This window comes from Ictalurus furcatus, chromosome 7 (assembly GCF_023375685.1).
Source record: "Ictalurus furcatus strain D&B chromosome 7, Billie_1.0, whole genome shotgun sequence".
NCBI classification, from domain to species: Eukaryota; Metazoa; Chordata; class Actinopteri; order Siluriformes; family Ictaluridae; genus Ictalurus; species Ictalurus furcatus.
In genome coordinates, this window is record NC_071261.1 from 18055553 (window position 1) to 18066575 (window position 11023).

General features: G+C 40.0%; 1 protein-coding gene across 1 annotated transcript; it reads left to right on the forward strand.

The window, feature by feature from the left end:
• The first annotated feature begins 2471 nt into the window (after positions 1 to 2471).
• sox19b (SRY-box transcription factor 19b) lies at positions 2472 to 4686 on the forward strand. Its single transcript, XM_053629035.1, has 2 exons — positions 2472 to 4072; positions 4440 to 4686. Exons 1-2 carry the CDS (start codon positions 3435 to 3437, stop codon positions 4684 to 4686), a joined length of 885 nt encoding a protein of 294 aa, XP_053485010.1. The 5' UTR covers positions 2472 to 3434.
• Positions 4687 to 11023: the final 6337 nt, after the last annotated feature.

Below are 11023 nucleotides of genomic sequence, written 5' to 3' on the forward strand. Positions count from 1 at the left end.
TAGCCACTGTCAGCGAAGGCTTCCAACAAGAGACTGTAGATCCACTCGGCTACTGGCCATTCACACCTCTAAAGTGAGAGAAGATGCGATGTTAGACACTTAGGGGAGTCACCAAGGTGTCAGAGTGATCACACTTAATGATCCCGAAACTACTACCCCAACAGCTTTACAATACCAAAAGTGAGAAGTAACGGCCAAGACAAGAATCTGTGTCAAAACTCTCTCATTCTTACTGTTTTGTGCAAAGGACAACAAACTGTCAATCAATTTGACTATTTATCTATTTAAAATAACTATTAATTTAAATAATCTATTTAAAATAAATTCTTCATATTAAAGCCCAAGTTTACATGTACATTTATTTACATTTATTTGTTTTTGTTCATTAACCAGACACTTTTATCCAAATGAGGCAATACAAACAACGCAATTTATCAAACAGAGAACAATAGAAGTAGTACTACCATACAAGATTTTTTTTTTAATCTTTAAAAGTGTTAGATGAGCAAAGTACACAGAGTAGAGGTGTAAGAGAAGGTGTAAGTGCAGATTTAAAAATATATATTATTTATTTTTTTTTGAGTGTGGACATGTTAGGGGTCAGTTAAGTGTTCATGAAAGAGGTGGGTCTTTGGCTATTTTTTGAAGATAGTGATGGATTCTGCTGTCCAGATTGAGGTTGGACGTTCATGCCAACACTGAGGGACAGTCAGTTGGGACAGTCAAAGGGAAAAGGACGTCATGCCTCGCTGAGTAGGCATTACATTTATTCATTTACATTTATTCATTTAGCAGAGGCTTTTATCCAAAGTGACTTACAAATGAGGAAATACAAGCAAAGCGATATATCAAGCGGAGAACAATACATGCATTAAATGTAAGACCATGACATTATACTGTCAGTGGGTATTCTACTTTGAAATTCAACTAGCATATATAAATACATATATTCTGCTTTGAAATCCAAACCCTATGTTTACTTTTTTAAGTTTACCTTAATTATCTTGTGATTATCATTCAGAACTGATATATAACACCTCAAACATTTCTTTCAGAGATTCTGGTTTGACTTTTGCTTTGTAACCTGATCTGGAACAACTTCTCAAAATCGTTATATCCCTTAAAAAAAAAAGGAAACTTATTAATTACATTTTAAAGGCTCAGTTTAGTTGAGGTTAACGGATGGACATTCATTTGCTAAGTTTGTCAATTTCATGTTTGATTGGCTACAACAATTAAAATACCATATACTTAATGCACAGGAATGAGAAGTAGCTTGTCATAATGCTGACGGAAAGCGTGTTTGTCAATTTAATGTTATGCTTGTACAGTTGATACCATTCTGATAGCTCTGGTAGAACAGCTTAAAACCCACTCATCAGTGCTTTTCTTTTGCACGGCATGAAATAACAGCTTTGTCCTAACTTGTTTAAGACTTACACTTTTCAACTCCTAAAACATGGGCTTTAGAGAATACCAGAATGGTCACAGCCAGCTGGGGGTGCTGCATGTGTATGCACACATAAGGATATACTGCCTTATTCACTATGTATATGTGCACGTGTGTATGTGTGTATTTTGTGGAGGTGAGTAGGAGTGGTGGTGAGAGGAGGCATTATAAATGTAAAGCCCCAACTTTGAGCCGCTGAGTTGTCTTTGTTCGAAATCAGACTGATTAATCTGAGCACAAAGGGAGAGAGAGCAAGAGCGAGAGAGGAAGCAGAGAGGAGAAAAGGGAAGATAGTCCTGGAAAAGCTCCAAAAAGACGTTGTCTTGGAGACGGAAACGGGAGAGTGGAGCCCCACAATTCACAGCTTGATTGACATTAGGGTGTAACGGTCAATCTCAAAATGACTTCACAACTCATACTCTTGCAAACTCCATCACACACCTTTGTCTGCACAAAAACTACCATCTCGCACCCACACCCTTTTTGCTGAGTTGTGGCTGACACACTAAACATCCCACACCTCCAGAAACTCTTGATGTGCACCACATAAATTACCAGCACAGAAGCAAGGTGGAATATTGTTTCTGTGTATTGTGGCCTTCTGACACATCTCAAAGCAATTTGTTACATATTCAAAGTACATAGTTTAGGGCCCATTAACAGTTAAACCAACAGTAAATGGTTTATTATTGTTCTACATGTTTTGACATATAAAAAGTGATGTATTTGACTGAAAAAGGTCTGTACTGGGGAAATTAAACCATGTCCCAAATTAAAGTTTGCAGATCAGTGCTGACTTGCAGGTTTTAAATCCAAGACGAGGTGTAAGGATTATATCAGAAAATGTATCCTTTCTGCTCTACTTGAATAATTTTTTTAGTGCACAGTTCACAGCCTACGTATTAATCCTGTCAGGGATCTCATGGTGATTTGTGTTAGGATTAAGGATAGTAACAACAAATGGCATGGGTATGTGCAGTGAAAAATTAAAATGTAGTTACTGAAAGTAGTTCTCACAGAAACAGACCTGCTCAAAAGAGAACACAGCAAAAGACTGGAATATGAATGAAAAAGAATTACAGTTTGACAAACTTGGGCAAAAAAAAAAGTTCCTATTTTCTAAGCTACGTTTAAAACATTGGATTCATTGTGTGTGTTTGGCATTTAGATGGTCACATTTGCTATATAATCAAGGAAGAAAACTGGCAAGACTCTAGTATTTTTGTACAATCAATATAAAAACCTAAAGTTGGAAGTTGAAAGTGTGGAAATGGGAACAATTCCCATTAAAAACAGCCTACTACTGGGGGGGAAAAAATGCAGTAAAACTACTATAATGACAATATATTGACTCTAACACAAAGACGGGATGAGGAAACTTCATAAACCTTCTATCGGGGTTCCATTAGATTCCATAAATAATTATTTCTTCATTATATAAATAGTCTGTATAAAGCGGCATAGACCAGCTGAGTTTAAGCAACAAGTGCGCTTTGGCCCCGCCCCTGCACTAGATGGCTTTATGTAAATTAGATGAGGGTAGGACCCCGCGCTCTGATTGGTCCCGAGTGGAATACAATTTTCCCTAAAACCACGAGCGGGTAGAGACTGTTTTTGTCATGCCTCCGGTTATTATTCACAGAGTCGATCGCTGTTCAACAGGTGGCTTAGTAGAGTTTGTAGTATCGCAGTCGTGATTTAGTTATTCTCTCTTTCTATCTACGCTAAAAATATCCCACTGCTAGCCTTAACTAATCAAAGCGTCGGAATGGTAAACTTTTTATGACACGTGGAACTTTTTTGTTTGTTTGTTTGTTTTAGACTTTAGAGGTTTTTGTTTGTTTTGGTGTTTTATTTGGTCGGGTAAACTCGCCTAGTGTGTTTAGCATGCGGCAATAAGCTGCACCTGCGCCTTATTATTTTGCCTTGAGTTTATTTCGGCTGATACTTTTTCGATTCAAACAAGCTTCCGTGGAAGATCACCATGATGTACAGCATGATGGAACACGAACTTAAGACCCAGCCGGGTCAACAAAATTCTCACCCGAACAGCCAAATCATGTCGCAACACGGCGGCTCCGGAAACGTGCCACAGGCGGCTCCGAAAAGCGCGTGCCCGCCCGGAGTAGACCCCATGGACAAAGTGAAGCGGCCCATGAACGCGTTTATGGTGTGGTCCCGAGCTCAGAGGCGCAAGATGGCCCAGGAGAACCCAAAGATGCACAACTCGGAAATCAGCAAGCGCCTGGGCGCCGAGTGGAAACTGCTGACCGACGCTGAGAAGCGGCCGTTCATCGATGAGGCCAAGCGGCTGCGCGCCGCGCACATGAAGGAGTACCCCGATTACAAGTACAAGCCTCGGCGCAAGAGCAAGCCGCCGATGAAGAAGGACAACTCTGCGGCGAAGTATCCTCCGCTCCCCGGCGGTAGCCTGCTGGCCGCGGCGCATGCGCAGAGTGGGAGTCCACGTGTGGACAGCTACGGCTGGGCTCCGACTGGAAGCTACGCGGCGGTACAGGGTGACGCTCTCGCTTACCAACAGCAACTGCACCGGTATGAGCTTCCGCTCCAGTACGCAGCGCCCATGTCGCAGTCCTACATGAATGGCGCCAACTCCTACAGGTCCGGTATTCATCTTATACATTAAAATAAGTGTATCTTTGTAATCAAGTCAGTAGGCTGCCAAATGATGGCATGCGTTACAGTTAAAGTACTGGTAAAGTACTGTGTTTTTGTTTTTTTAAAATCAAATTTATTATACCAAACCGTCATGTTAACTTGATGACTTGAATTGTTTTCACATCTGATAAAATTAGTTTTATCTGTATTGCTTAGTTCAACAAATTGTATTTTTTTGTGTGTAATTGTGCCTGTATAATTGTGGAAAATCACACGTCAATTATTGCATTTTACTTTATCACATGTTGGATAGTATTCCTTCCTCTTTGGTTTGGTTTCTCATCATGTGGTTATGATCTTTCCCCCTCAGCCCAATGTCATACAGCAGCAGTCCCCAGCAGCCCAGCCCTGTAATGTCTATGGTCAAGCCAGAGGCCTTCACTCACTCGCCCACTGGAGCAACAAACCACCACCGTGGAGCAGTTCAAGGTGACCTTAGGGACATGATCAGCATGTACATCCCTGGAGGTGATGTAGGGGACCCTACAGCACAGAGGGGCTACCCAAGTGTCCAGCAGCACTATCTGGGCAGTACTGTGCCCCTTACACACATCTGAAGTGGAGGAGGAAAAGGACTGGGAATAGCTCAGCTGGATCACTACGTAGACTTGTAGTGCAACAAGTAATCTGTATGGATTCTTGGTGGATGTTGTGAGTACCTGTTGCACATAGGAACATTTTCTACCTCTTTGAGTGATCTTGGTCTGGTTTATTTTTTATTTTTGGTCCCCCTGTAGATTTGTTCACTCCCTTCCTCTGGCCCCCTTTTTTGTGTCCCTCCCCCCTTTCTTTTCTGCCCAGAATCTCACCTTCAACGCAGCCTGGAGGTTCTTTCCACAAGAGCTTTCTAATATAGATGGGTATGACATGTCTGTGTAACTGCCATTTTGTGGCTGTTTACAACTTTTGAAAATTTAGTTATTGTAGGACATTCCCTTTGTACATATGATCCAAATTTTGAAATCTGACTGTGTGCCTTTGTGCTGTGCTTCATTAACAGGGATTGGGGATATTCATGCAGTAAAAGGCAATCATGATCAAAAACCAAAATGGGGCATAGAACAGGGGACATGGGCACACTAAAATCATGTCCACTCATGATTGCTATAGTCAATGATGTGTAAATCATGTGACCTATGAAGCAAGTGTAAGCCAGTTTTGTAGTCTGTGCCTTTTTTTAAAATGACAAAAGTGGTGATATTAAGTGTTGGGTGAATTACAGCTAATTGAATTTAACAGCTCAAGAAAGAAAGTCAGGCATCATGATCAAGTTTGAAAGTTGGTGGTAATTGTTTAATTTTTTCCGCTTACTTTTGAAGTACATGTAGCGACCAATCACAATGGCTGTGGTCTTCTCACGACAAATTCTTTTGACGTTAAGAATACCTTACTTTTCCACACAATCCTTTTTAACAGATAACTAATATGCATTAGTTGCACAAATGAACCATCAAAGTCATCATGGGAAGTAGTCTACACAAAGAAATCCTACATTTCAGCAATAGCATGTCCAGTGTGTTTACTTTTTAGCATGAGACTAGCACTATGACAGTCCCCTTTTAATAGCTGATTTTAAAATAATAAAAAAAACCATCTGAATGCACTGTTCTTTACCCTCCTATCAGTACCAGGTATTGCCTTAGATGAAGACTGTCTATGTACTAGTCTGTTGGAGTCCATGTGGAGGGGCTTTTACTACTTGGTTGTGAAAATTGGAAAAGGAGGGTGTATCTTTTTAAAATAACTTGTACATCCATTGGGTGCAGGAGGAGCCTGTTTATTGCTTGTATAATGCCAGATTTGCATAACTCAAATGGCAATAGTAGTATGCAGGTGCTGCTAAGTGCAGCTAAGTCGGAAGCGTGTTGCTTTTTTGGGGGGTTATTTGATGGTCTAACTCGGTTAGTCTAGCGTTTTTCCATTTGTCGAACAAGTTTTAGTGTAGGAGTCTAGTGGTCACTAATGAGTTAAGAACTTTAATGTAATTTATATTAAAGTAATGAAATGAGTGAATGTTTACATTTGCCTTCCAGGTGAGTGTGCAACTTGCCGTTTCAATGTAATTTTTAAAAGTCCTTTTAATACTTTCTGTAAATAGCTTTTGTACAGTTTTTATGGCCCTTATAAGGGTCTTTTGTGTAAACAAAAAAAAGCTTAAAAAAAATAAATAAATTGTATTAAAAAAAAATATTGTCTTTGGTCTGAATCTTGTGTTCATGGTATAAATAAGGATAATTAAAGTCTATTAATCTTATTTACTTTTTCTTTGTTCACACAATTATACACATGACGAATATGGCTGGTTTTTATTTATTTTGTAAGGTCATAAAAGCCTTTTTAAATTGATACTTTTAACACTAACTCTAGCAAGGAGGAGAATGTACAGGGGATTTTAAAAACAAGATGATACAAAATATACAACATGTAAAGAATGATTGTTAAATTTTTCAAAGTGGAGATAGAGATAGATAGATATATATATATATATATATATATATATATATATATATATATATATATATTATATAAAAAAATAATAAACGATTCCTTCACATCAATCGCATAAGGGCCTAAATGGTCAAGGTTTTTAGTGTGTGTTCATGTAATTATAGAAATCAGTAAGTAGCCTAGGGGTTCATCAAGACACTTGGGTATGGCATCTGTAACTGCCATATTGTGCTTGCTTACATCATTTCACATTGATTTCTGTAGGACATTCTCTTTGGACATGTCAAATGCATCTCTATACGTTTTGAGCCAAATCTCAGAATCTGACATTTGCCTTTGTGCTGAGATTCCCTTATTTTATTTTTTCTTCTATTTATTTTAAACTAAGAGCAGTAGAGACCAAGTAGTCTATGCAGTTTTAACTTCATATTTACTGTTAATTTATTCTTAGATTTTAATTCGATATAACTCGCGGATCTTGTCGTTTTGTTCATTACTTTTGGCACAAGATTAACTCTGTAAGTGTGCCATATTGAACCACAGGAGAAAAGATAAGAGGAGGACTCTCTGAGCCACTTGCAGGGAAAGTTCGGGGGACTCATCCGTCACAAGGCAGAGGGCTCGAATAATTTAGGACCAATCGATTTAAATCTCTCCCCTTTCTTCTTTTGAAAACTCTCCTGTCCTCCCCCTCAGCGCTCTCCCATCCTTCTCCGGAGTGAAAGCGGCTCTTGGGTCCGGCTCGTAATTGGCCGTGTCTGAGGCAGATTGGCCGCCGCTTTTCAGCTCGCAGGTGTGCATAGTAAAGGAGCCCAATCCCGAACGCCTCCCCTGCATCGCTTTGTTCCCTTTTTAGCGCTCCCCGCCGCGCAGAAAATTAGTGTTGCCGTCCTCTCCCCCTCTTCTCCGCGGACTTTAACCCTTTCACCAAGCTCTACTATTCTCATGGAAATACAAGAGTCCGCTTGGGCTAATCGGAGGCCCACGGGAGGGGTGCAGGGCGCGCAGGAATCATGGGATATACAACCCCATTTCGCTTTAACAGCAGAAATCCTCAAAGCTCGGTTTATCCACGGCTGCATAACCTAGCTCATGGTCGTCTAACTTTAAAGCAGCTCCAGGTTATAGGTTAGGTGAGTTCATTCAGGTGTGTCTGAGCAAGGAAATGAGCAAACCTCATTCTCGCCTTTTTTTTCTCCTTTTCCGAATAAAGATGTGCGCCCTATATCTCTTTTTATCCGAGACTGTATTGCAAAGCAAACAGATGAAATAATCTCAAATCATTTACATGCGTCTAAACAATAATCTGACGTAAGCACATAAGCAGAAATGATATAGCAGCTGGAAGTTGGCCAGGCATGTGCGTAATGTCGAAGGGACTTAAAGCGGGAAGCGGGATTTTCTCGTAGAACGTGTGCGGTTTCTTAGCAACAAGCAGCCAGGCTTCAACAAGTGGTTACCATGGCTTCCGCAGGCCGGTAAGCAAGTGCGCGGGGAGATCACGACCATTAGAGGAAGCTGCGATACAGAGGGGTTAGTTAACTAGGAGGGGGTTCACAAATTGTCCAAGAACAGTTTGACTGCGGTTTTAATATTACCATAAAGAGTTCCGGTTTATCTTCAACCGATCACGTGCATATAATTGTCAGTATCGTATACAGGGAAACAAACATTAAAGGTTACCACGGAGACGGGCGCGTATTTACCTGCATTCCTAGGGAAGACTACAGGCCGCGCCTATTCCGCACGCACGATACACACACGGAGAAGAGAAAGTGAGAGAGTGTGTGCTGTTGAGCTAGTCTAATTTGTTCAATTGAGGGATTACAGACAGGAAAATATATCTTAAATCATTCAAAAAAAAGAAAAAAATATCCCCGGAATGGTGAAAAGGACAGGTCTTGCCCTGCACTGATTCATGCTCAGAGTGCTAATTTCCCTGCTCCAAACTTAGTAATTAACAAATGAACTGAATTAGGTTTTCCACTTGATTTGTGGACGGATCCAAAAGAATGCTGTCCTCCAGGGGAGGGGAAAAAGATTAAACTTGACACCCATTCATCCTCTATGAACTAATACCACTAATATCACATATGCATTTTTAATACAAGTAACACAATCAACACCATGTCTAAGAACTATGGGCTTTTTGAAAAGAAAAAAAAGAAGAAGAAAAAAGAAAAGCTTATTAAATGGTTTATGGGTTTCACTGGGTGGCCAATTTTACTCGCAGGATAAACTAGTAGGTCTCACATCATTTGCAGCCACCATCCCTCTTGATTATTTTTCAAATTCAACCACTGAGTATTTCTCACCAGGGTAATTACCAATCTATGTCTATACTCCACAGAGTGTAATGAATAAATCTTAACACATAATCATTATAAAAGATTTAAATGTCTAAAGAGAGAGAGAGAGAGAGAGAGAGAGAGAGAGAGAACTGCTCGATCACTGACTTGCACAATGTGTTGACAGATCTGCCCCAAATGTTGTTTGCACGCAGGTGAGTGAGTGGGTGTACTTTTTTTTTCTTCGTCTTTCTAATACAGCTGTTCCGGTTGGTTGAAATGCCACCAACGCTGTACACATGCATGTTTGACTCACCCTCACATAACACAGCTGAACATCGCTCTCACGCAATAGCAGCGTAGCTCTGCAAGAGGAGGGGGAAAGATCTGACTGATAACGTCTGTTATGTCTGGCTGATATGGGTATGTGTGGATGTCCATCCACCTTAATATCAATAACTGTCAACAACTGGTATTTAAGCAGTCATTAAAAAAACATTATCACCAAAAATAAACAAAAAAGCACTGTGTCCACCCTTATTGAGCTGTCCTTAATAAGAAAACTTTAAACTGTTATATTGACAGAGACATGTCTCCTCACCGTGGGAGGGAAGTTTCTGCCAAATCTCTCAACACTTGCTGTCAAGGGTTACATTTTTTTGTTGCTGCCAGATTGGTGTGGATGACACGTTGAGCTGGTGAGTCGCAGTAGTTGTTTAGAACATGGTTTGTGATCAGATCAGACACATGGACTCCTGCAAATCACTGAAACATAGAGACTCAACTTCAAACAAGTGGCACTGAGCCACACACAAACATCAGCTATTCATTTGCCTCACCCCTGGCAAGCTGGTGATATGCTACCACTATCAAGATAAGATAGTTCCTCATGTAACAAGTCATTTCTGTCAAAGTTGCTGTGAAACCAAAGTATTTGGTCTATAATATACACATTGTGTAGGTAGAACTTATAGAAATACAAATACATCCAAAATTCTACTTTGGTTGAATCAAAAAATGGAGACTTTACAACTGAGAAGTTCCATTCAAACAAGAAGGAAACTATTTCAAGAACATCAGAAATAAATATGCATAAATGTAATCTTGAGGATTTTATGCAAAAGAAAAACCATAAGAAGACACTGTTCGCTAACTATTTTTTGTTATTTGTGGTGAAGGCTAAGACTGAACAGAGAGATTTATACCTGAAGGTATGAGGTCAGAGCCCACCTTCGTGAGCAGCTGCAGAGGGCATTGACAAAGTATGTGTACATTAGACCAAGCCTAATGCACCTAATAGTATTTGCCAAGTGTGGAGAGAATGACTGACAACTAACACTAATGAACCACACCCTGGACTAGACTGGTCCTGCAGCAACGACATAGAGGGAGGGCAGAGAGAAAGACACACACACACACACAAACAAAATTCCACAAATCTAAAATGACAAAACTGTTTACTGACTTATTAATTCTTAATACTTCATACCTTAGATCTTTTATATGGTGTGGATTATATATATATATATATGTGTGTGTGTGTGTGTGTGTGTGTGTGTGTGTGTGTTAATAATGTTTCTCATTTCTTGTTCAGCAAAACAAGAGATTCATTTTAGAACCTAAAACAAATCTGTGACAAACCGGTCTGGCACACGAACGTCTGGCCGTTATCGTCACTAAACAAAGGCAGGGCAGTGGTGTGTTCCACTGATTAAAAGATATGGACATAGAAAATGCACTCTCAGGTGGGGGGAGATAAGCGTTTGGCCCACACACTGAAGAGATCTGAACAGCTGTGCTTAAAAAAAAGAGAGAGAGAAAGAAAAGCTGACAGACCATTCACTACTGGAGAAGCCACCTCAAGAGCAGACCTCCCAAGAACACAATGGTGATAAGACCAAGTTTATCTCAACACATATTTCACTATCACACACCTCTCGGTTTCAATCCATCTATTTTATTCTTAATTTACAGAAGTGAACAGATCACACTTCCTGTGGCTTATATTAATGCCCCTTTTTTGTGAGGTTTGATCTTGGTTGGATTAGATGTATTGGCAGAACTATTCCTATTTGTTTTTCAGCACAGGAAATTCTGCGAGGCAGATGAATTCGAATAGCTTGAATTGCTGTATTGGTTTAACTAAAGTAACTCTTGG